Source organism: Oryctolagus cuniculus, chromosome 7, assembly GCF_051225735.1.
Source record: "Oryctolagus cuniculus isolate XC-2025 breed Fujian yellow rabbit chromosome 7, ASM5122573v1, whole genome shotgun sequence".
NCBI lineage: Eukaryota > Metazoa > Chordata > Mammalia > Lagomorpha > Leporidae > Oryctolagus > Oryctolagus cuniculus.
Window position 1 is genome coordinate 118,805,255 of NC_142873.1, and position 25,871 is coordinate 118,831,125.

Below are 25,871 nucleotides of genomic sequence, written 5' to 3' on the forward strand. Positions count from 1 at the left end.
GGATGCTGGAGCTCTCTTGTCTGCTTGAACAGCTTCCCATTAGGGACTGAAACTGAGAACTGGGTCTCCCACATGAGTGGTAGGAACCCAGTTACCAATTAGCATTGCCTCCCAGGGTCCCCATCAGTATTAAACTGTAGTCAAGAGTCAGAACTGAACTCATGCACTTGAATGTGGGATGTGGGTGCCTGAACTACTAGACTAAATGCCTGCCCCACAACTGATTTTTGAGTGTTAGTTTTGTGTCCTGCAACTTTTCCGAATATGTTTATTAGTTCTGACAGGTTTATGTGTGTGTATGATCTTTAGGATTTTCTACATATAAAATGATGTTATCTGGGGCCAGTGCTGTGGCTTAGCAGATAAAGCCACCACCTGCAGTGTTGGCATCCATATTTGAGTACTGGCTTCTCCACTTCCAATCCAGCTCTCTGCTATGGTCTGGGAGCACAGTGGAGGATGGCTGAAGTCCTTGGGCCCCTACACCTGCATGTGACACCCAGAAGAACCTCTTGGCTCCTGGCTTTGGATTGGCCCAGCTCCAGCTGTTGCAGCCATTTAGGAAGTGAACCGGTGAATGGAAGATTCTCTCTCTCTCTGCCTCTGTCTCTGTCTCTGCAACTCTGCCTTTCAAATAAATAAATAAATCTTTTTTTAAAAAGATCATGTTAGAAGCAAACAATTTCATCTATTCCTTTCCAATTTGAATGCCTTTATTTCTTTTTCTTGAGGAATTGCTCCAGCTGGAATTTTTGACATTATATTGACTAGGAGTGTAAAAGCAGCCACCTTGTTCCTCTTTCCAGTTTGAGTGTTTTTCTCATGAAAGAGTGTTAAGTTTTATCAAATGCTTTATCTACATCAAGCGAGGTGATTGTGTGTTTTTTCCTTCTTCTGTTAATGTGTTATTACATTGCTTTTCATGTGGGCTCATCCTTGCATTCTAGGAATGGATCCCCCTTGTTCATGGTCTATGCTTTAAATGTTCTGTTGTGTTTTGCTAGTATTTTGTTGAGGATTTTTGCATCAGCATTTTTAAGGGATGTTAGTCTGTTAGCTTTCCTGCAGTGTTTTTGTCTAGCTTTGGTGACATGGTAATGCAGGCCTCATACAAGGAGTTAAGAAGTGTTACTTGCTCTTCAGTTTTTCTAAAAGAATTTGAGGGTTGTCATTAACTCTTCATTACATGCTTGGTGGAGTTCACCAGGAAGCCATCTGATCCAGGGCGTTGCTTTGTTGAGTGGTTTTTATTACTGATCTATCTCCCTCCTAGTCATAGGTCTACTCAGCATTTTTTTATTTCTTCCTGCTTTCGTCTTGGCAGGTTTTGCTTTTTGAGGAATTTGTTTCATCTGGATTATTCAGTTTGTTGCTGTCTTAGAAACCTTTTTATTTCTGTAGTAATGTCCATGCTTCCTTTTTTTTTCTTAATCTACTCTGACGTTTGTCAGTTTTGTTGATCTTTTTCAAGAACGAACTTTTGGTTTCACAAATTTTTGTGTTGTTTTTCTACTCTTTATTTTACTTATTTCCTCTCTAATCTTTATTATTTCCTTGCTTCTGCTAGCTTGGGATTTAGTGTGTCTTTTTCCTAGTTTCTTAAGGTGAGAAATTAGATGGTTGATTTGATGTCTTCCTTGGTTTTGAATGTATCCAATAACTTTTGGTATGTTGCATTTTTATTTTTATTTATGTCAAGATATTACTGATTTCCTTTGTGATTTCCTTGAACCATCCTTGACTTTTTTAGTAACTATTTTCTAGATGTATAATCTACAGAATTTCCTTAATAAATGTTTTTTGTAAGTCTTCATTACAGGATTAATTGTGTATGTCAGTATTTGTTATGTACTCATGCTTTTTTTTTTACACTTGATCTTAGCCAAAAGGCTGAGAAGCAGTCTTTCGGTTTTTTGTTTGTTTGTTTGTTTTTAAAGATTTATTTATTTACTTGAAAGGTAGAGTTACAGAGAAGAAAAGGCAGAGAGAAAGAGAGAGAGGTCTTTCATCTACTGGTTTACTACCCAGATGGCCGCAACGGACGGAGCTGGGCCAGGAGCTTGCTCCGGGTCTCCCACGTAGGTACAGGGGCCCACAGACTTCTGCCATCTTCTATTGCTTTTCCAGGCCATAGCAGAGATCTGTATTGGAAGTAGAGCAGCTGGGACTTAAGCCGGCACCCACATGGGATCCCTGCACTGCAGGCAGCGGCTTTACCTGCAACGCCACAGCACTGGCCCATCTCATGCTCTTTCTAATATTTCTATATAGAAGATCCCTGCCCACATATCTAAGTCTCAAGACAATAGTATTTTGAAGCATTTAATTTTCAAAGAAAATGGTCTGGCTTTTGGTTTCTGAGCTAAGATCTTTGTGGATGATTTACAAGTGTTTAAAAGGTAGTGGCTGCTGTTCTTCTGATCCAGCTCCCTGCTAATGTGCCTGGGAAAGCAGCAGAAGATAGCCCAAGGTACTTGGGCACCTATACCCACATGAGAGACCTGGGAGAAGCTCCTGGCTCCTATCTTCAGCCTGGCCCAGCTCCAGCCATTGTGGCCATTTGGGGAGTAAACCAGCAAATGGAAGATCCTTCTTGCTGTGTAACTAACTTTCAAATCAATCAATAAATCTTTTTTAAAAAGTAACTGAAACTTTTGTTATTAGTCTGCCATCAAGATTTAAACTGAATGAGGTGTTAACTATGTATTCTAAATTCCAGAGAATGGTTTTCCCCCAGTAGACATGCACATTAAAAGCCATAGGAGGCCGGCGCCGCAGCTCAATAGGCTAATCCTCCACCTGCAGCACCGGCACACCGGGTTCTAGTCCCGGTCGGGTCGCCAGGTTCTGTCCCGGTGGCCCCTCTTCCAGGCCAGCTCTCTGCTGTGGCCTGGGAGTACAGTGGAGGATGGCCCAAGTCCTTGGGCCCTGCACCCGCATGGGAGACCAGGGGAAGCACCTGGCTCCTGGCTTCAGATCAGCGCAGTGCGCTGGCCGCGGTGGCCATTGGAGGGTGAACCAACGGCAAAGGAAGATCTTTCTCTCTGTTTCTCTCTCTCTCACTGTCCACTCTGCCTGTCAAAAAAAAAATTTTTTTTAAAGCCATGGGAATTTCTTTATTTGCCCTTGTACATTTTTTTACTTTAGAATTCTAATGTTTCCTAGCTAAAATATTACTAAACAGGTGGTTCTTTTATCTGAAAGACCACTGGTTCCGAATTTTAATGTTTAAGCCACTTTTAAGAAGATAAAGCTGTTGGGCATCCTTGTAGAGAGGGTCAGTTTATTTAACATAACTGAATTTTAAGAATTTTGATGTGATATTAGATTGCCCTAAGCTTGGGAAAGAAGCAGAAAGTCTAAGATGAAATTTTAAACATGTACCATCAAAGAATCTCTTTAAAATACATTGAATATAGAGCTGTTTAATTTCACATGAAATTGAATCTTTGTGTATTTGTGTAATTTCAAAAATTATGTCTAGTTCCCATGTGTGGTATGTTTGCCCTTAATAGTAATGATGATAACAGCACTTACCATGAGCCCACTGAGTGCCACACAGAGTGATAAATTCTTTACATATGTTTGTCATTTAATCTTCAGAATAGCCAAATGAGTTTGACAGTTTCATCTCCATCTTTTTTAACCATAATTCTTGGTTCATTATATATTCTCATCATTAGTCCATGTGTGGGCCTTTTATTTATGTTGTGTATATGCATGTGTTTTTATTTTAGAAATTAGAAAACTGGGCCGGCACCGTGGCTCACTTGGTTAATCCTCCACCTGTGGCGCCAGCATCCCATATGGGCTCCGGGTTCTAGTCCCGGTTGCTCCTCTTCTAGTCCAGCTCTCTACTGTGGCCCGGGTGGGCAGTGGAGGATGGCCCAAGTGCTTGGGCCCTGCACCCGCATGGGAGACCAGGAGGAAGCACCTGGCTCCTGGCTTCAGATTGGCACAGTGCCGGCCATAGCAGTCATTTGGGGAGTGAACCAACGAAAGGAAGACCTTTCTCTCTGTCTCTCTCTCTCTCTCTCTCACTGTCTATAACTCTACCTGTCAAATTAAAAAAAAAAAAAAGATTAGAAAACTAAGAGATGAAAGTGAAGTAAGTTGTCCGTGGACACCCAGCTATAAGGAGTGGAGCCAGGATTAGAACCAATGTCTGTTTCTAAAACCTGTATTGAAAACTATTATAATTGCAGAAAAAGCTTCCTTGATGATTCTACATAAAACAACTTTCCTGTCTCTTTGTCCTCTTACTCTGCTACATATTTCTTTGTAGTACTTGTCACCACTTGGCATGTACGTCTATTTGTTATTTGCTGTCTGTCTCCCTTTTTCTTTTGTTCACCGTTTTCCTGAAATAGTTGCAGGTATTTAATAGGCACTTAGTAAGTGTTGGTTGCTATTTGAATGAATGAATATGATCAGTGCATTATGTATGTGATCTGTTCATGTTACTTAAAAATGTGATAGATTTAGTAGGTTTCCCTCTATCTTTATACTGTTACTCCTATCTGTTTTACTAAAATTACTGATGTAATTTGTGCTGAAATACAGAATTTAAATTAATATAAAGTAGTTTTATCTTACGCTTAGGAAGAGTGTCAATTGTGTAACTGGAATCTATCTGTTTTTTAGATTATTATCTCAGTGTATGGAGTATTTTGATTTAAGGTGCCAGTTATTAGATGATCTGACAAGTAAGTAAACCCCTAACTTTGATTAGGGAGGGTGGGAGAAAGCCAGATGGGCATTTGTAATTTGACTTAAATATCTCAATTGTAAATGAGGTTATAATTATTGCTTTAAATTGCATTTTAGGAGAAGGTATGGCTCTGCAGTTAAGTCACTACTTGGGATACTTGCATCTGATATGGGAGTGCCTGACTCAGGTTCTAGCTACTCTCTATTCTAGCCCAGCTTCCTGCTAATGTACGCCCTGGGGACAGCAGGTGATAGATAGCTCAAGTACTTGGATCCTGCCACCCACATGGGAGACCCAGATTGAATTCTGGGCTCCTGGCTTCAGCCTGACCCACCCCTGGCTGTTGGGGACATTTAGGAGGTGAACCAGCTAATGAAAGCTCTCTCTCCTTTTGTTCCTCTTCTCTCCACCCACTCCCTCCCCTCCCCTTTTTTTGGCCTTTCAAATAAAGAAAAACTGAAAAATATTTGTTAAGTTGAATTTTGTTTTCTTGAAAATTATCACATATAAATTTGTGTAGCATTGAGCTCTTATTCTGTTACATACTCAACTACTTATGTGTTGAGGATTTGTTGTTTTGTCTTTGTCTTTTAAAAAAATTTATTTCTTTTTATTTGAAAGTCAGAGAGACAGACATAAGACAGTCAAAGATTTCCCATCTGCTGGTTCACTCCCCAAAAGCCTGCAGCAGCCAGAACTGGGTCAGGCCAGACCCGTGAGTCCAGAACTGAATTCACTGCTCCCCCTCGGCAGTGCAGACCCAAGTACTTGAGCCATTGTCTGATGCCTCCATTAGCAAGAAGCTGGATGCAGAAATGTGCTAGGATTCAAACCTAGACACTCTGATATGGAATGCCAACAACACCAACCACTTGCCCTGATTTGTTGATTTTTAAAAAGTGTCAAAGGCTCATATTTAATTACAGAACTGTTAGTAAGGGTCTTTCTCTCCAGTATAATCTATTCTGGCAATTTTAAAGGTTGATCATTGAAAGAAAGGGAGTCTCTATTGAGGCATGTTGGTAGTGATAGTGATAGTTAATTATACGGTTGTAGTGTCACTGTTAGAAATTCTGTTGTTGGTGTGTTAAGATTTTTATCATCTGCACTTACCCTTAAATCATACAAAAGTATCTTGGAATGCTCAGTGTAAATTTTAGCTGTTCACCTCAAGGGTTTGTTTATTCTCACAATCTAGCTTAACATTAGGTTTTTCAGCCAGGCTTCAGTGATGGCTGGGTGGCAGCCATCAAGGTTTTATTCTAGTGTGCTTTTTGAGGACTGGAATCAAGAATTGCTAAACATATACAACTTTGGAACAAATGAATGTTTATTAGGGTAGACTCTCTGTCTTGGTGTCCGATAATTGAGGGATCCAGAATTTCTTATAGGATCTTTGGGGTTAGAGGATTTAATTCTAGGGAATTTGTCTTGAAACTCATAATATTTGCCAATTTGATAATATTTTCCAGAAGCCTGCACTAAGGTAGTTAGCACCATTGTATAAAAACAGAAATGGGTCACACAGTAAGCAGTAGAGACAGAGTTTCTGGGTGCAGCCAATCCAGCTCACTGTGGCCCTGACGTATGCGCCTTTACTTCACGAGGAGCCCCTGCTGGCTTCTCTTTGTAGTGCAGTGGGAGTAGATCGTAGTCACTTCCTCTGCTCTCTAATCCCTACTTCCAATATGGAATTTTGCTTTAATCCTTGTTGAAAGGGGAAAATGAGATACTTAATGCAAAAGGACCCGGAGTTTGGCTCCTTGTATAGAAACCTGGACTCCGGCTGCTGTGTTGCTGCCCTTTTTCTCCTTTGCAGAGCTCCTCCCTCCCTTGGCTTAGGTAATACTTGCTTCCTTCTCCAGAAAGCTCTGCTCCCTGGGACGGCTGCGTCACTCGGCGCTTGTGCAGAGTGAGGAGTGTCCTGTGTCTTCTGTGCACAGGGGAGCGAGCAGCTTTGTTGCTTTATGCATGAAGGTGTCTCCAGAGCCTCCGTGAAAGACCAGAGAGCTGGAGTCTCCTGTTGGTTCATGACGGGTTTTCTAGATGCATAATGGATGGGAATAATCAGAAGTTAACTTTAGCTCACGACTGTGACTCTGTGACATCAGGTCCTTCTTTCTTTGTAAAGAATATGGTGTTTTCCCTTTCAGCTTCAGAAATGGAGCAGCTAAGAATCAGCCCAGCTACCATGCTTGAAGATGAGATTACTTGGCTGGATAACTTCGAGCCTAATCGCACAGCTGAGTGTGAGACCAGTGAAGCAGACAACATCTTACTGGCAGGACATTTACGGCTCATTAAGACCCTTCTTTCACTCTGTGGGGCAGAAAAGGAAATGCTTGGTAATTATTGCTCCGTCTTACCGTGTGGCAGCAAACCTCAGTTCTCAGTCATTGCCACAGTGTTGTGTGTAATTGGAAAAATAATATAGGTGCTAAATGTTCCATGGAAAATTGACCCTTCAGGCGGTAGAAAATAGTCTGGAGTTTTAATGGATAATCAACTTAAGGTGTATCTCACCTGTATCATTTAACTGCATAGGGAATGTTGTGGTGTTCCAGATGGTTGAATAGCATGAATTCTTAATACCAAGTAACAGTTACAATTCGAAGTAGGTGTTTCTCTTTTTACTGTTATGTACTTTGTAGTATCTAATTTACTGTATGTCTTACTGCTGTTAAGGGTGACTTTCACCTGGGAAGATTGCCCCCAGCCGCTGCCACCATCCCCCTTGACAGGGTCCAGAGGAGATTCTCCTGGAGTACACATGTAATTTACAGAAATATCAGCTATTCAGAAAACAATTCAAAAATTAAATATCACTTTTGTAATACAAACTCTGCTGTACAAAATCTTGGCTACCAGGGAATACATGGAAAAGAGTGATTCTCAACCCAGGAGAGGCAGGCATATCATTTTTTCCTGAAAAAAGCAGGGTTTCCAGACTCTCAAAAACCCTTGTGTGGGCTTGCCTGTGCCCAGAGTACAAATTAATCATTTATTCAGACGGTTCTGCCTCGTGGTATTCTTGGCACTTGTTTCTAAAATGAAGCTTGACCCCTTTCACTGTGTCCTAGGCTCGTGAAGGCAGGCACCCTCATGGATCTGTGCTTATATCCTGTCCCCTGGCCCCTCCACCACACAGAGCCCTGCCACGTAGTCAGCGCTGAAAAATTAATCATAAACTTGAGCCAAATGCTCTGCTGTTGGGCGGCAGGGGGTGCCTTTGCCTGTGTGGTAGGAAAGTGAAGACAGGATCCCTGAATTAAAATGTATGATCACCCTCAACGTGAATTTATGCTCTGTTCCAGGTTCATCACTCATTAAGCCATTATTAGATGACTTCCTTTTCCGAGCTTCTAGAATTATTTTAAATAGTCATTCTCCAGCCGGCAGTGCCGCCATCAGTCAACAGGACTTTCATCCAAAGTATGGAAAATGCACGTTGTGTTCAGTTTTGGTAAAAATTCTCATTCGAAACTTTAGTCCAAAAAGATTTTCTTAACTTGGAGTTTGCCTTCCATGTTGTGAGTCTGTGTATCTGATGAGGGATTATATGCTGTGAGGGAAAACGCACGTGAGTGGGCTTAGGACGAAGCCTACCCGGAGCACAGAAAGCACCAAGCAGGGGTGCTGGTGCCGCTGCCGTCATCCAGACGGGAGGGTGTGTAGTCAGCGGCTGACATGTTCCGGGAGGGACAAAGGCTGTGACATCCTGTGTCCAAAATGAAAGGAAAGTCTTGGGGGTTTGCACTTGTGGTTGAACCTTCTGAGTCTTGACCACATTCTGATAACTGCAACTACTAGTGATTTATGACAGTCAAAACTTCAGAACAAATTTTGTGTTAATTTTTATGGGTAGAAATTGGAAAGATCCCTTTGTAATGTTAGCCGTGAGTGATGTTTATTTATACCCTTGGAGATAGGAGCAGGAGGCAACTGCAAACTACCATCCCATTTGCTTTCAGTCTCACTTTGTTCTTTTCTCATGAAAAGCAGAATTAATTGAGTAATCCTGAAGAAACTGAGAGTTTGGTATTTACACTGAAAAAAATCCTGTACAATTTCAGTGGTTATTGAAATGGGTGAGGCTAAGCAATATTTTGTGGAATCTTAAGAATTACCTTTTCATGCATAAATATTTCTCTACCTAGAGATTTCTTGTTAGCAGAATCTGCTCTCGTTTAATGAGCCCTTCCTTAGAACTTTCAGGACATCCCTCCGTCCCCAGTCTTGCCCCAATCTTCGGGGTAGGCAGTTGTATGCCAGGTCCGTGGGAGACTTTCATTAAAGCAACAGAAATACACGAGTATTTTGATTTTTCAGCAAACATAAAGTAAATTTTATTTTTATTAAAATTAATACCTCCATCTATAGGAAGTATTTTTGTTTTATTTTTAATCATCTGTGGTACCTTGAATAGAAAAAAAAAGGGCTCTGTTTCATTCTTTTCTGAGGTTCTGAATGACATTCATTTATCCTAGTGACTTAACCTTTTCTTGCCAAAACCTTAAAGCCAGAAAGAGACTTAAAGTATTCAGAACTCTCTTTGGCAGTAACACCACTCTTACGTCACAGTAGCAAAAACATCCTTAATGTTTAGCCTGTGTATCTGGTACTTCCCCATTCATTTCCTTCCTGAGCTTTGCAACATTAAGTCCCAGCAAGAAGCAAAGACACCATCTCCATGGTCGTTGTCAGCAGTGCTTGGCGTGGTGTCGCTCCAAGAGTCCCCTGGCCCCTCGGAACGCCTGCTGCACTCCTACGTGCTCCTCTCAGGGTTGGATGTCCTCTTTTCTGTGTAGCCTTCCTAACCTGTACCCCCCTTGGTGATACAAGGTTGGCTTAGGTTACAGTGAGAAATTGCTGTCCACCCTGAAGTGATTTCAACTGAAAGGGGGGCAGTAAAGGAAGCCTTTGGTTTCCTGCACAGTGCGTGCTAATTATCTTTTATGTCACTTTAAACAAATTGATTGGCAAAGTACATGCTTCTGTTTCCATCTTATTCAGCAAAGAGGGAAATTGATTGTGTCCTTGAAGAATTTTGATCTTCAGGAACATAAAATATACATGCGTGTCTTCTGAATTGCATAGCTTTCTTTTTCTGCCAAGTAGATTTTCAGATTTTAGGGTAATAGCCACAAAAATCTTTTGCCTACCTACTTTAATTGAAAGATAGTTATTTCCAGGCAGTGTTTATTATAAAGTTTCAGACTCTTTCCCTTCCATTCTTGCTACTGTATTTCTTAGGTAAGAATGCTGTGCAACAAGCCATGAAAGAATTCTTCGACTTTGTCATTGGGCCATATTTATCCTCCCTGCTCTTCCGACTTCAAGATTGCTAGACTGGCTAGACTTGACTTAGCAGTGTTTGAGGAATTGCAGCTTTTACACTTGTGTTTCAAATGTTGACTGAATTAGTGAGGTATTGAAGTTGATTATTCATTGCTGAAATAGACCTGTATCTGTTGTCCTTAGGTGTAGTACAGTGAATAGCCGATTGGCAGCCTATGAAGTCCTTGTAATGTTGGCTGATAGTTCACCTTCAAATCTTCAAATTATTACGAAAGAACTACTGTCTATGCATCATCAACCTGACCCTGCCCTTACCAAAGAGTTTGATGTAAGTTTTCTAGAATTTGATGCACGTAATATTTTTAGAATGACCTCTTAAACATGTAGTTTTAAGACTGTGTTAATGGTTTCCTAACCACAAAAAATGTATTTTTTTTGCTTACAATGTTCAGGTATTCAAATCAACTATAAACTACAGCATCACACCAACATACCAGAGTACACTGCAAGACGTACATACCCTTTTAGTTAAAGAGGAAGAACATTTTGGTTTTTTTCTTTTTTTCCCTTTTTTTTTTTAAGATTTATTTATTTGCAGGAGTTACAGAAAAAGAGAAAGAGGGAGAGATAGAGAGATCTTCCATCTGCTATTCACTTCCCAGATGGCCACAATGGCCAGAACTGAGGCAGGCTGGAGCCAGAAGCTTCTTCCAGGTCTCCCATGTGGATGCAAGGGCCCATGTACTCGGGCCATCTTCCTCTGCTTTCCCACACACATAAGCAGGGAGCTGGATTGTAAGTGGAGCAACCAGGTCTCGAACTGGTGTCCATATGGGATCCTGGCACCACAGGCAGCAGCTTTGCTCACAGTGCCACAGCACCAGCCCCAGGAGGAGTATTTTCAAGGTGTTTAATAGTTATCTTCAATGAAAAGTAGCATCACAACCTATGTTTGAGTCACTTTATGCTAAGCATAGTGCAGGTACTAGAGATAGAGTCAAGTAAACATTTTCTGTGTCATAGCACAATTTTTGTTCAGTTAGATTCTACAAAAACTTAATTGAGTTTACTGTGCACACAAGGGGGGTTAGGTTTCTGGAGCTCAAAAATGAAAATATGATCCCAGCCCCCAAGAAGATTGGTGCATACTAGAAGAGACCCATAAGCAGATCCTTTCAGTGCAACGTAAGATAAAATGTATCCTGAATGTTCTACCAACACAGAAGCACTTCCCCACCAGCTGCTGGTGTCGTAGGAGGCTTCTTAAAGAAGATGAACCCTGAAACTTAGTGTTAAAGACAGGTGAGCCAGTTGAAGCCAGGTGAGAAGGTCATTCCATTCCAGCAGTGAGAACAACATGAACCAACCAATGGGGCCATACACAGCTCAGTGTCTGCAAGAGGGAACTAAATTGAGGGTGCACAGGAATCCCAGACCAGGAGGGAGAGAACATTTTAAAAGCTGCCTTTGCATTCTCTGCTAACATCCTGGAAAGTCAGACTTACCCTATATGTACCTGACCTGTATATTATGAAATATATAAGTTAAACAGGAAAAGAGGTAGGAGAAGATGTCCTCGGTAAAGGAAATAAAAACTTTAAAAACTTAGAAATGTGAGAGCACATAAACTGGGAACTGTTTTGATAGCAAAACACTTGGTTTATACTGCTTTAGTCTGTAATACTTTAGCTTTGTATTCCCCTATTTCATAATCAGATTAAAATGAATATTTTTGTGTTTTTCTAATAAATCAGGGGCTATACCAGCCTAATGAATAAAATATTTCTCAGAGAAATACTTTTTTACCACTACTGGGAACCAATTTTTCTTATTGTGTGATACCCTCTTTTTTTTTTTTAATCTGTACTTTGGACTGTACAAATAAATCCGAGTTGATAGATCCTGGCAAGGCTCCTGCTGTGAGTGTCAATGGAAAGTGTGTAATATTTAGTGACTACAGGTTCTTGGTGGCTGGTTGGTGTTAGGTGACTGCAGGCACTTGATGTGTGTGGGGAACGCGATGCTGGTCATACATGAGAGCCAAGCTCCTGTTGCAGCATTTCAAAGTGTCTGGTTACAGCACCCTTTCTGCTTGGAGAAGTGCCATCCAGGGTGCCTTTTCTGAATTGTTTCTACCTAGAAAAGCACTGTACTAGGTTTTCATTATTTCAAAACCTCTGTAAGTGAAATGGTAGTAGAGTGCTTACCTGTGTAACTGCATGCTTGTTAAGAGAATGTTACCTTCTTTAAAAAGAAAGGAATGAATATGAACCTTCCTTGACCTTCCACACTGGTTAGGCGTCTTCATGGTGAACACTTCCCAGACCCTTGCTCCTTTTTTCAGCATCCTACCTCAGGTTGTAAGTGTATGTGTGTGTCCTTGAGTCATGCTTGTGTACCCTTCCAGGCAGTAAGATCCTTGAGATCAGAGACTGTGTATGTTTCTGCTCTCTGACATATCCTAGGTGCAGTGCCTGGCACGTGGTAGGCCCTTCCTTAATTTTTGTTAAATGATAACCAAATGACTGAGTGCATGACTACATAAATGGATAAACGCACACACACTTGTCGATGCCAGGTACTTTATGAACAGAATAGAAACATCGAGGTAGTACTGTTTTATTTGGCGTCTGCAGGAGTGCCTTTATAAACCTGGGTTTTGTAACGTGAGTTTTGCAGTGCTGGATGGGTGAGTCTGAGAGTCCGTCTTTCTCTCAGACACCTCACATAGCCGTGGTGGAAATGTGCCTGCAGCAGGTGCTCATCTCTTCCTGCACTGTTTCTGTTGCTCTCCCCCCAGTACCTTCCCCCAGTGGACAGCAGGTCCAGCTCAGGCTTCGTGGGGCTAAGGAACGGCGGCGCGACTTGTTACATGAATGCGGTCTTCCAGCAGCTGTACATGCAGCCCGGGCTCCCCGAGGTGACTTCCTTCCTCTGTCCTGTGGGGTTTCCTATAAGTAGACATCACTGGGATTCTTTCTCCGTAGCCTCTGAAACCTGTGTAGACATAGTGTTGATAAACACACATTTCTGTAAATCTGTGGTTGTAATATGCTGCCTGTATGATGGATGGACTTAGCTTCATGTGAGTTTTGAACTCCAGATTCATATTTGAACTCCAAATTCTATTCAGTAGAAGTAACATTTAAGAACTGTATCATCTCTCTGTTACTACAGAAATACAGTAGTAGCTGGCTTATGATCAGCAGGCAGTGGTTCTGAGAGTAGTCCATGTGTATCAATTACAGTTACTTCTCATAGAGATCCTGGTGTTACAGCTCCCAGTCTTTCATACTCAAACGGAGGTTCAAAGGGATGATTTGTTTCTAATTATATCAGCTAGGAAGTATTGCAGCTAAAAAGAGGCAGAGCTATACCCATATCCAGACACAGATAGCATTCTAAAATAGCAGTGTGGGTGCTCATATGTACACATGTCAAGGTTCCTTGTGAAGCAGTTACATAATTCTGACTTACTCTGTTTTTCATTTTAGTCCTTGCTTTCAGTGGATGATGACACGGACAATCCCGATGATAGTGTATTTTACCAAGTGCAGTCTCTCTTTGGGCATTTGATGGAAAGCAAGCTGCAGTATTATGTACCTGAGAACTTTTGGAAGGTAACTCTTTTTAGATGTCAAGCTATTAAATATTTGGAGTTTAGCTACTTTCTTTCCATTGTGATAGTAATTTCTTGTCTTTACTAAATATCTTTTTTTAAAAAAAGATTTTATTTATTTATTTGAGAGGTAGAGTAACAGACAGAGGGAGAGAGACAAATAGAGAGGTCTTCCATAGGCTGGGTCACTCCCCAGCCAGCCGCAACGGCTGGAGCTGGGCCGATCTGAAGCCAGGAGCCAGGAGCTTCGTCTGGTCTCCCACGTAGGCCATCTTCTACTGCTTTTCCAGACTATAGCAGAGAGCTGGATTGGAAGTGAAGCAGCCGGAACTGGAAGTGGTGCCCGTATGGGATGCCGGCGCCACAGGCAGAGAATTAACCTGCACCACGGTGCCAGCCCCATTTCTTGTCTTTATTAGCTCTGGACTAATCCTGATGCCAGGAACCTGAATTGGATATACCATTCTTAAAATTGGTGCTTGGTTTTAGATGATTACAGTATTGAAAATAGTCATTCATAACTCCTAAGAATTTGCAAATCTTAAATTACTTTGAATATTCCTCATTCTTTAGTTCTTTGAAATATTTGTTTAGGGGCCGGCGCCGTGGCTCACTTGGTTAATCCTCCACTTGCGGCGCTGGCATCCCATATGGGCGCTGGTTCTAGTCCTGCTGCCCCTCTTCCGATCCAGCTCTCTGCTGTGGCCCGGGAGGGCAGTGGAGGATGGCCCAAGTGCTTGGGCCCCAGCACTTGTGTGGGAGACCAGGAAGAATCTCCTGGATCCTGGCTTCAGATTGGCGTTGCTCCGGCCATTGCAGCCATAGGGGAGTGAACCAACAGAAGAAGACTTTTCTCTCTGTCTCTCCCTCTCACTGTCTGTAACTCAATCTCTCAAATAAATAAATAAAATCTTTTTTTTTAAAAAGAAATATTTGTTTAAATAATTTTTTGAGGGGTGGATGTTGTGGCATAGCAGGTTAAGCCATTGCTTGGGATGCCCACATCCTTTGTTGGAGTGCCTGGATCGAGTCCTGGCTACTCTGTTTCTGACCCCGCTTCCTGCTAGTGCATCCTAGGAGACGGTGGATGATGGCTCAAGTGCTTGGGCTCCTGCCACCCACATAGGAAACCTGCATAGAGTTCCAGGCTCCAGACTTTGGCCTGGTCCAGCCTTGGCTATTGTTTTCTCTCCTCCCACCTTATCCTGTCCCCTTCCCCTCCCTCCTTCTCTCCCTATGTGTGTGTCTATACCTTTTGAGTAGATTAAAATAAATAAACATTTTAAAAAGCCAATAAATAATTGCTCTGAACCTGTGCCAGTCATTTTATGACTGTGTTTCACAGAATGGAAGATTCCCTTGCGTTTTCCCCTATTGGTTGATTAGTGTCAGTGAGCGAAGCTGTTGCACGGTCTTAGATCTCACCACATACCCACCTCTGGGTTCAAAGACTTGCTGTGATTACAAGGGCCAGGGGGATGCCTTGGTGGCTAAATGGTCTCGTCCTGCTTCAGTGAAAGCATCCACATCCTGTTAACGAACTTGGTTTAGAAATATTTCAGGGCTCTTTCATCTATTTTATATTCTTTTTCTACTATATTCAGAAATTTCTACTTTTCCTTTAAAATCTATTTAATTCTTGTTACATAGATTTTCAAGATGTGGAACAAAGAACTTTATGTGAGAGAACAGCAGGATGCATATGAATTCTTTACTAGTCTCATCGATCAGATGGACGAGTATCTGAAGGTAAAGAAAATTACTTTCCCTCTGACTCCCTCAAACTCTTATTACAGTATGAGAACAGTCTCTCAGGATTTAGGATCACTATGAAACTAACCACACAGAAATTGATCATCTTTAACATCACTATGAGAATTATTTCTTCTGGGTTTAAACATTAAAACATGCACAGATTCCTAGAATTACATAATTCTTCTGAATTCATCTAACACGATGAGGTATGTAATTTTTAATCCATACTACAAAATAATAGCCAGTTGTGCTTGCATGTTGCTGCCATGCCTTCCTGTATTCCCCAGTCAGGCGACGGCCCCAGGAACTTAGACAGTTCCCTGGCAGAGAGGACAAAGGGACAGGATGAGAACGTGATTTCACTGCCGTTTAAACGGAGCTTTCTCCCTGCACCCAGACAGACCTTCTGAATGGTGTTGACTTCCGGACAGCAAACAGCGGAAGTGGCCTTTGGGCAATAGACACAATTTGCTTATTTCCTTTTTTGCCATAACTTGTAAGTTTGTAGCATTTATCCTAAGAACAAAGAAGAGATTGTAGGGAGTTTCTGCTCACTGGGCAGCTGTGGCACAGAGAGCAGATCAGTGTCCTTGTGTCAGCGCCTCTGCCTGTGTGCATTTCTGTGACAGTGGTCTAATAATGGGATGTTAATTAGTTTCCATTGGTTCCAGCGTCACTTCTTTTCATTTTGATGATGAAATTGAAATCTCTGTTATAACTGAAGTTTTAGGGACATCACTTAGAACTTTAACTTTTTATTCCAACAGAAAATGGGGAGAGACCAAATTTTTAAGAATACTTTTCAGGGCATCTATTCTGATCAGAAGATTTGTAAAGACTGTCCTCACAGGTTAGTGGTGATATCGCTGACATATCAGTGGTCATCGTTTTTAAATGATCTTTCTCATATGCTGTGAATCTGTGGAATGACTTACAGATACCTCTCTCATCTATAAATGTCTAATTTATTCAGTTTCTTTGGTTCCCATTTCAAAATTTTTGTGTGTGGCCTTAACGTACTTGTTGAAATCTGTAAGTTTAAGCAGTTCTAAGTTGTCGGCAATTTGGGGTCCTTGTGTGTGTTTTCTGAAAGACTGAGGGAAGGTCGTGTGACGTCCACTAGGGGTGAGGGTGGTCTTGTGTTCATGCTCTGGGAGAGTTTCAGGTTCCATTGCTGACTGGGCTTCCTGCCGTCTCCTCCTCAGGTACGAGCGTGAGGAGGCGTTCATGGCCCTCAATCTCGGGGTGACTTCCTGTCAGAGCCTGGAGATTTCCCTGGACCAGTTCGTCAGAGGAGAAGTCCTGGAAGGCAGCAACGCGTACTACTGCGAGAAGTGCAAAGAGAAGGTGCCGTGTCTCCCTTGTACAGCAAGGTTACCTTGTTCACAAGCCGTCTGTTGTTCACAAAGTTAGCGTTCGCTCCTGTGGTAACTTCCACTGGATTATGTCCTTACTCGTTTTCACATGGGTGGGAGCGACCTTAGTGTTGATTCCATGGCTGTTTTCTTCTCTCCCTGGAGATAATTGGTTTTTACTTTTCTTTAGAGAATAACAGTGAAAAGGACCTGCATCAAGTCTTTACCTAGTGTCTTGGTGATTCACTTAATGAGATTTGGATTTGACTGGGAGAGTGGACGCTCCATTAAATATGATGAACAAATAAGGGTAACTGGATTTTTTTTAAGTTTTATTTTTCTGAAATTTCTCTCTAACCAGTAATACCTCACTCCCTTCTTCACTTTTTCTTCCTTTGGTTTTCACATTTCATCTTCCATGTGAGAGGTGGGTCTCAGTATCATGAGAAGCCCCCAGCTCCTGGTCTTAAGTATGTGCTCCAGCAAGATGGGCAGATCTGTGAACAGGAACCCTGGTTTCTAGATGGCATCCCTAAGACTCAGCCCAGACTCAGCCTTTCTGAGGTCTTGGGCCTGAATCAGAGAGCTGGGTAGTACTAACTTAAATTAGGAAACCACATCCTCTTGCCTGTAACTGACGGAGTTGTGGCCTGCTGATCAACGTCAGTGTGGTCTTCTGTCTTTACGTAGTTTCCCTGGATGCTGAACATGGAGCCTTACACAGTTTCGGGAATGGCTCGCCTGGATTCATCTTCTGAAGTTGGTGAAAATGGGCGAAGTGTGGATCAGGGAGGGGGAGGATCCCCAAGAAAAAAAGTTGCCCTTACAGAAAACTACGAGCTGGTGGGTGTCATCGTACACAGTGGGCAGGCACACGCAGGCCACTACTATTCCTTCATTAAAGACAGGCGGTAAGTGCCCAGTCCCTTGATCAACATGTGTCATCCCTTCCCTACTCTATCACCTGTGTTTAACTGCAGTGCAAGCAAGCAGGCACTCTGTGTCGTTTTGATAAGTAAGGCCCCTTTAACTATTCTTACCCCTTCAATTTGAAAAGTTGTTTTAGAAATTGAAATAACTTGGCCGGCACTGCGGCTCACTTGGCTAATCCTCCACCTGCGGCGCCGGCAATCCGGGTTCTAGTCCCTATTGGGGTGCCGGATTCTGTCCCAGTTGCTCTTCTTCTAGTCCAGCTCTCTGCTGTGGCCTGGGAAGGCAGTGGAGGATGGCCCAGGTCCTTGGGCCCTGCACCCGCATGGGAGATCAGGAGGAGGCACCTGGCTCCTGGCTTCGGATCGGCGCCGGCCGCCGTAGCAGCCACGGAAAAAGGAAGACCTTTCTCTCTGTCTCTCTCTCTCTCTCTCTCACTGTCTAACTCTGCCTGTTAAAAGAAATTGAAATAACTTGCTGCATTTGTCTTGGGTCTTTTCAGATGGTAGTTGCCTGCTTTATCTGTAGACAGCATGCAGGGAGACATGCAGAGGATGTTTGTTTTAACCTTATTGTGTCTGATCTCTGGGCTCTAGGGGGTGTGGAAAAGGAAAGTGGTATAAATTTAATGACACAGTGATAGAAGAATTTGACCTAAATGATGAGACCCTGGAGTATGAATGCTTTGGAGGAGAATATAGACCAAAAGTTTATGATCAAAGTAAGTATTTATAATGTAGGCTTTTCATTATTCTAATTTTTAAAATTTTTTAATTTGTAGTTTTTGCTCATAGTAGAAGTACTATTGTTTTTACTAAAGTACAACAGATTTCAGGGCAGGCGTTGTGGCACAGTAAGTTAAGCCACCTCCATTCCATATCAAAGTGCCTGGCTCAAATCCCAGATACTCCCCTCTTCCCATCCAGCTTCCTACTGATGCACCTGATGGCCCAGGTGGTTGAGTTCCTGCCACCCACCTGGAAGTCCTGGCTGAAGATCCTGGCTCTTGGCTTCTGCCTGCCCCAGCCCATGGTGTTGCGGGCATTTGAGGAGTGAATTATCCACCTGTTTTGCTCCCCAAAGGCCTGTAATGCCCATCATGGAGGCTGGGCTGGAGCTGGGAACTCAACGCTGGCAGGACCCAATTATTTGAGCCGTCAACCAGTGCCTCTCCAGCTCTAATAAGCAGGAAGCTGGAGTCAGGCATCCTACCCAGGCACTGCAATATGAGACTGCACATCTGCAGGCCAGTGCCTGACCTGTCACCTATACTTTCAAAAACATATTTATGGGTCTGGCGCTGTGGCACAGTAGGTTAATCCTTTGCCTGCAGTGCTGGCCTCCCATATGGGCGCCGGTTCTAGTACCAGCTGCTCCTCTTCTGATCCAGCTCTCTGCTGTGGCCTGGGATAGCAGTAGGAGGTGGCTCAAGTCCTTGGGCCCCTGCACCCACATGGGAGACCCAGAAGAAGCTCCTGGCTCCTGGCTTTGGATCAGCACAGCTCTTGCCGTTGGCAGCCATTTGGGTAGTGAAGCAGTAGATGGAAGACCTTTCTGTCTCTCCCTCTCTCTGTAACTCTACCTCTTAAATAAATAGAATCTTAAAAAAAAAATTATTATGCAGTGTGGCAAAGCAGACTTTCCCTGTACAACCCATACCTTCAGAAAAAAAAAAGTACAAGGAAAAGTCTGTCACAAAACCTCATTAGCGGTGGCTGTTTCAAAAAAGAAAAAATCTGCAGAGACCTTAGCCATTGCTGATGGCCAGCTTTGAAACATTCTGGGGGCATTTCTAAGTGTGTAGCTGTGGCAGGTTCACTGTATTCGACTTTTACACTATGCTGTTGTGGTCATGCATCTAGTGATGGTAACCTTTAAGGGGTGAACAGGGTGTCATTGCCAGAGCTGACCTGTATTTGGCCGTCTTTGCAGAAATTTAACTGAGGGCAATTACAAGCCCAACCTGTGCCACAGAACATGTTTTTAAATGTTACTCGCTTTTTACTTAAGTCATGTTCTTTCCTTTCTTCATTACCATACACCTCCCTCTACTCCCTGCCTCCCCTGCTTCAGTCTTAGGAACCGAAGTGTCCTGCTACTTTTCTAAACAGTTCTCAAATACTGCATATACTCTGCGTGTAAGGAATGTAGTCAGTACTAACTCGCTGCATGGATGGGCCTTTGTTTTAGATTGTCAAGACAAGACCTTTTATTCATAAGAATTTTCTTACTGTCTTGTTATAAAGCAAATCCCTATACTGATGTCCGTCGAAGATACTGGAATGCCTATATGCTCTTCTACCAAAGGGTATCTGATCAGAACTCCCCGGTGTTGCCAAAGAAAAGTCGAGTCAGCGTTGTGCGGCAGGAAGCTGAGGATCTCTCTCTGTAAGTTCCTCTTCTGTTTCATTTACTGTGTGATTTTGATACAAGATGTGGTGACCTTCGAAAATACACTGTTGGGGATTTCAAGTTAAGCAGCTAAGCTAGAGTGAAATTCTAAAAATGAATTCTAGAGAGAAAGAAGGAAATTAGCAGACGGTCACTGGGGCTCCCTGGTGCTGTTTCCCTGGCAAGAAGTTCTGTTGCATTTAGAAGCAGTCATATGAAGTAGTCCTTGCCGTCAAAAATGGAGGGATGGTTTTTATGTCAGTAGCACTTCTTGAATATACTTTGTGTCCACAGTACAGTACTGTGCCAGCCCTGTCAGAAAGTCAGCCCTTTGATCCGTGTGGTCAGGAGAGAACGCTGTGTGAGTGTGGCAAGCTTAAATAGCCACTTCTACCAGGTGACTTTCTGATTGTGTCTCAGGTCAGCCCCGTCCTCACCAGAAATCTCACCTCAGTCGTCTCCTCGACCCCATCGACCTAACAATGACCGGCTGTCTATTTTAACCAAGCTGGTTAAAAAAGGCGAGAAGAAAGGACTGTTTGTGGAGAAAATGCCTGTTCGAATATACCAGGTAAGAAACATGGGAGAAAAGCTGAACAGGTATCAAAATTCATCTCCCAGGCCCAGGAGCGCCGCCGCCGGCCTGCTTGTGCGCTCCTTGCTCTGTCACTCCCACTTCACATTCCCAGTCTTGTCCCATGATTCGTTTACACCAGGTGATGGAGGTGGCTGTGGGCTGGTGCTACAGAGTAGTAAGAACCAAAATGAGAAAACACCCTCAGGATGGGCCAGCACTGTCAGTGCTACTGTGAGATAGTGGGGTGTCACTGAGGGGAACAGTGCACAGTAGAGTGACCCGTCCTAAAATCCAGAAGGAAAAGCAAGAAGGCTCATAATGTGGGTAAGCCTCATACGACAGTGGTGACTGTTATTTATTGACTGTACACTGTACTGTGTGCTTTCAACAAATCTCAAACTCTTTATTATTTTTTTTTAAATTTATTTGAAAGAGAGGTAGAGACAGAGACAAAGGTCTTCCATTCATTGGTTCACTCCTCAAATGGCTGCAATGGCTGGAGCTGAACCAATCCAAAGCCAGGAGTCCAAAGCCAGGAACCAGGAGCTGCTTCTGGGTCTCCCATGTGGGTGCAGGAGCCCAAGGATTTGGGCCATTTTCCACTGCTTTCTAAGGCACATTAGCAGAGAGCTGCATTGGAAATGGGGCAGCCAAGGCCCCAACCATGCCATATGGCCTGGCAGCACTGCGGGCCAGGGCTTTAACCTGCTATGATGCGGTGCTGGCCCCAGCAAATCTCTAATTCTTAAGAGTCTAATTCTTAAATATCAGGTTTTATTCCCATTTTTCAGATAGAGAAACTGAGTCCCAGAAAAAGAGGAAAGACCTACCAGTGTCACAGAGCTAGGATTTAAATTCAGAGCTGCCTGACTACCCAGTCTAGATTTTAAATACTAAGTAAACCAGAGTGAAGGAGGCAGCAGGGAAGCATGCTCTGTTTGTCCTTTCCTTCCCAGAATATCAGCCTAGAATTCACCTGCCCTCATATGGTGACTGTTCTTCACCTTTTTACAGCATCTTACATTGGAAAGGAGATTTTTTTTTCTAACTCCTTTTTTAAAACTTCAGATCTTAAGAGAATTATAAATGACAGTTCACTATTTACCTCTAGAAAAATCCTTTCTGTATTGAATATTTACTGTTTCTTGAAAATAATCACTGATTTCCTTTTGTAGATGGTGAGAGATGAAAACCTCAAGTTTATGAAGAACAGGGATGTGTACAGTAGTGATTATTTCAGCTTTGTCTTATCTCTAGCTTCATTGAATGCTGTAAGTAGCTGGTTGGATTGTACTAAAGAAATAAGAAGCAATTGTAGTTCAGTGTCTTTGAGCTGAAGCCTTGGGTGACTCTCCTCATTCTTAATATGCAGGTTACATTGTTTAAAATCCCACAAACTGTTACTTCCTGGGTGATTCCGAGATGCGGGCAGTGTTCAGCTTGTCTCATGGTCACCCTGAGTGTGTGAGGGCTCCCGCTTACCAGCTTTTCTGAGTGCACGAGAGGCTGAGTGGCTGTGAGTTCACGTCAGTGGCTCCTGGGCTTCCTGGAGATGAGCGTGTCCTAGTTTAGTCAGATAGTACCACACTCGAGATTGACCTGAAGTACTTCTAAGGAGAAGAACTTCAAGTACCGTAATCACACTTCGCCCACAAGGGAATAAAATGTTCTCAGTCTCTTGCTTATTTAATGTCCTGTCGTGTACATGACCTATTTTGAGAGAACTTCATGAAAGAGATGAAGTGGATGTCTTAATCTTTTTATAAGTTTAAATGGGACATTTTCTCTAATGAACTGGATGAATTTTTCGTATAAACGTTTAACTTTTTTTCCTGCATACTACTTTTCATTTTGTGACACTGTGCAGTCATCTATAAAATTTCTGTGAAAAATATCCTCTTTTTTCTCCTTCTCTCTTAGACTAAATTAAAGCATCCATATTATCCTTGGATGGCAAAAGTGAGCTTACAACTTGCCATTCAGTTCCTTTTTCAAACTTACCTACGGACAAAGAAAAAACTCAGGTAAGAAGTGGTACTTTGATGCTCTGTTGACAGAAAGCACTGGTCAGTTCTCTTGAAGCTGAATTTGTATATTCAACCTTTCAAATATTATGGAGGTAACTACCTAATAGATGCTTAGGCTGTGTTCTCTAGCTTTAAGGAATCTCTAGTCCAATGGAAAGGATAGTTGAAACAGAAGTAATGGTGGTACAAGGCACAAACTCTGTACCTCTTCTGGAATTGGGAAAAACCAGATACAGAGATTAGATAGGCTCTAAAGCATTGATGTTTTCAGGATCTTAAAAGGCAAAAATAGGGGGACACAGATTGTTGTAGGCAGATGGGAAGAGCCTGAGTGAGAGCCAAGAGTTGCCTAAGGAACTGTAAATGCCCAGCTGTGTCGTGTTCATTCTTGGAAAGCACTCATGGGAGCCGAGGCAGAGTGGTTGAGTTTGGAACTCATGGAGTAGCACCCTGAGTGCCACACAGACTGGGCTTTGTTAGTGGGACATCATAGAAGGTTTGAAGAGGGAAGTGCATTCAGAGCGATGCACTGAGAACTCGGCGTTGACTGCTTCTTCCTCATTGTTGTTTTTATCTCCAGCAACTGGTAAGTGCCTGGCACATGACAGGTTCTGCGCAGAAGTTCTGTGACTGAATGGGAGGATGAAGAGAGCTGAGCAGTGGTTTGTGGAGTATACCTAGAATAAGGCGGGACACTGGGGCAGGGAGACCTGTTAGTAAGACAATGAAGTGCTTGGTTTTTGTCTTTCTCACTGACATTAGTGAGTCTGTTTCCAAGTATAGAGAGGTTTTTGGACAGATGTTTGTATTCAAACTGTTAAGAAAACAAATATATTGCCAAATTCATTTTTATGTGTGATAATCACAGCTATACTAAGTGATCTCAGTATTTATTACTTAATGAAAAATGAAGAAATAATACATTCCTTTCTTTTAACGCATGCCATAGGATTAACTTAAGAAATTTAGTTGGTTACTTTTACTGTGAAATTTCCTCGTGCTGTTTCCATTGTAGACATAGGAAGACAAAGTATTGGTGCAAGGCAATGGGTAGTGCAGTTGTGATAACCTTTATCCTGTACAAATATTTTTCTGCCATGGAGTAAGGATGTTAATGGTTGTAGATACCAAGTATAAAAACCTTGATGTAAGCTGTTGTGAAAGTAGGCATTTTGTAAATGTAAATTAATTGAGCAAAACAAAATGCTATGGGTCAGATCTTTTTTCCAGTTGGAATTGTTTGATAAGATGCAGAAGATACAAATAAAGTCTGACTTAAGCTTCTTCACAAGTTTTTGTCAGGACAGGGGAGGAAGAGTTGCACCATGGGTAACCAAAGAATACAAAGCCTCGCTTCTGGGGGTGTATCAAGCCGTGTTAGTAGCTCCTTCAGTATCTGCTCTATCTCTCCACACCACCCACTGCAGACATACACACACACGCACATAGCTGCGGAGATCAGAGTAACTCTATAGGGTTATTTGTTGGGGCCTAACATTTCTGTCTTTGCTTTTTCTTAAGGGCTGACACTGAAGAATGGATTGCTACTATTGAAGCATTGCTTTCAAAAAGTTTTGATGCTTGTCAGTGGCTAGTTGAATATTTTATTAGTTCTGAAGGGCGTGAATTGATAAAGTAAGTTTTACAATCTTTTAATTAAAAGAAGTTCATGACTGTCACTCAGAGCTGAAGTTTCTCATAAACATTTTTATTTCAACTTGAAATTGTTTTTCTGATTGGAATCCCAGACGAGTGCTGGCTTGCAGCTGCGGCTGCTCCACTGCCAGTCCAGCTCCCTGCTTTGCACCTGGGAAAGCAGCGGAGAGTGGCCCAGGTGCTTGGGCCCCTGCCACCCATACAGGAGACCCGGAAGAGGCTCTCAGCTTCAGTCTGACCTAGATCTAGCCTGTTGCAGCCACTTAAGGAGTGAACCATTAGATGGAAGATTTCTCTCCCTCTCTCTGTGTAACTCTGCCTTTCAAATAAATAAGTAAATCTTTTAAAAAAAAATTTTTTTAATTCTCCAAAACCTAAAATTTTTTGGCCACCCACCTGACACTCCGAGTGTTTCTGATTTCAGGTTTTCAGATGAGGGGTGCTCAGCTGGTAAAGTCTGTGCAAGAGCCTGAAATCAGAAATGCGTTGGCCCCAATCATCTTTCAGGAGCGACCCATTCTGTGTGTGTCTGCAGCTTGAAACCTTCGGAGGTTCCTTTGCCCAGCCACCCCCTTTTCCATATGCTGTTGATTTGGGGAGCTGACAGGCTATTTCCCTATGTAACATCGCATATTCTGGATCTATGTACTTTCTCTTGGTGCCTTCCCATGGGACATGATGGGAAATGTACAGCACTCCCTTGGGGGCACTCTTTCCAGAAGAGCCAGGCCTGAGTCAGACCTCCGGAACGGAGCATTACAGGAACACTTGCGATCTTCTAAACTTCTTCATAGTTACCACTTAGAACCTTAGTGGATTTTCAGGAGAGTCTGCCCGTCTGATTGCGTTTGCAGCTACATGGAATGAGCAGGCCTGGAGACTTCAGAAAGCTCCACTGGCCCGGGATACTTGAGCTGACATCTTTGAGTAATTATATTTCTCGAGGAACCTATATTGGGAAGGTTGAGATTACAGAAATCAATCCCTTTTTTTATATGATGTTTCTGTTTTAGAATTTTCTTGTTGGAGTGCAGTGTGAGAGAAGTACGAGTTGCTGTGGCCACAATTCTGGAAAAAACCCTAGACAGTGCCTTGTTTTATCAGGATAAGGTTGGTCTCATTTTTAAAATGTTAATAATGCATTCAGATTTCACCAAATGTTTTGAATTATACATAATCAGAATAGCTAGGATTGGAGTCTGGAAGTTTTGCCACCTCTCAACTTCTGTGAACTGACTTTCTAATATGTGCCAGGAAAGAAAGCATTCTGTCCCTTTCTCCCTATATTCCAGAAGTCAGGGTGGGCTGGAATCTAGGTCTGCTTTGGCCCACTTCAAGATTTTCTCACTAGAACACACCCCTTGTAGAATCCTCTCTCAAGAAATTGTATTAGATATCTCTGAACCGAGACTAGCCTGAGTCTCAAAACCCTAATCTAAAACAAAAGCATTTCGAGCCACATCTGGCTTTTTGTCTCTTCACTCATAAGCTGTTGTCCTGATCTAAACCTGTAGTTAGCAACCAGGGGCTCTTTATCCAGGGGCATTGCACA

At 42.5% G+C, this 25,871-nt stretch overlaps 1 protein-coding gene across 9 annotated transcripts in view; it reads left to right on the plus strand.

Annotated features, from left to right (window-relative positions):
• Positions 1 to 25,871, plus strand: part of USP24 (ubiquitin specific peptidase 24) — a 153,630-nt gene that overhangs the window by 107,708 nt on the left and 20,051 nt on the right. For 7 of the 9 annotated variants that reach the window (XM_089300564.1, XM_051856430.3, XM_089300565.1 and 4 more), the window contains 18 exons: positions 4,645 to 4,706; positions 6,865 to 7,056; positions 8,026 to 8,143; positions 10,193 to 10,337; positions 12,810 to 12,929; positions 13,504 to 13,629; positions 15,279 to 15,377; positions 16,151 to 16,233; positions 16,589 to 16,730; positions 16,929 to 17,048; positions 17,429 to 17,649; positions 18,265 to 18,389; positions 19,915 to 20,056; positions 20,480 to 20,630; positions 21,812 to 21,907; positions 22,557 to 22,660; positions 24,185 to 24,298; positions 25,333 to 25,429. In XM_089300564.1, coding sequence (XP_089156690.1) covers positions 4,645 to 4,706; positions 6,865 to 7,056; positions 8,026 to 8,143; positions 10,193 to 10,337; positions 12,810 to 12,929; positions 13,504 to 13,629; positions 15,279 to 15,377; positions 16,151 to 16,233; positions 16,589 to 16,730; positions 16,929 to 17,048; positions 17,429 to 17,649; positions 18,265 to 18,389; positions 19,915 to 20,056; positions 20,480 to 20,630; positions 21,812 to 21,907; positions 22,557 to 22,660; positions 24,185 to 24,298; positions 25,333 to 25,429 — 2,257 coding nt within the window. Of the gene's footprint in view, positions 1 to 4,644; positions 4,707 to 6,864; positions 7,057 to 8,025; positions 8,175 to 10,192; positions 10,338 to 12,809; positions 12,930 to 13,503; positions 13,630 to 15,278; positions 15,378 to 16,150; positions 16,234 to 16,588; positions 16,731 to 16,928; positions 17,049 to 17,428; positions 17,650 to 18,264; positions 18,390 to 19,914; positions 20,057 to 20,479; positions 20,631 to 21,811; positions 21,908 to 22,556; positions 22,661 to 24,184; positions 24,299 to 25,332; positions 25,430 to 25,871 lie in introns of those variants that run through there. The other 2 variants (XR_016211007.1, XR_016211008.1) reach the window with 2 other exon arrangements.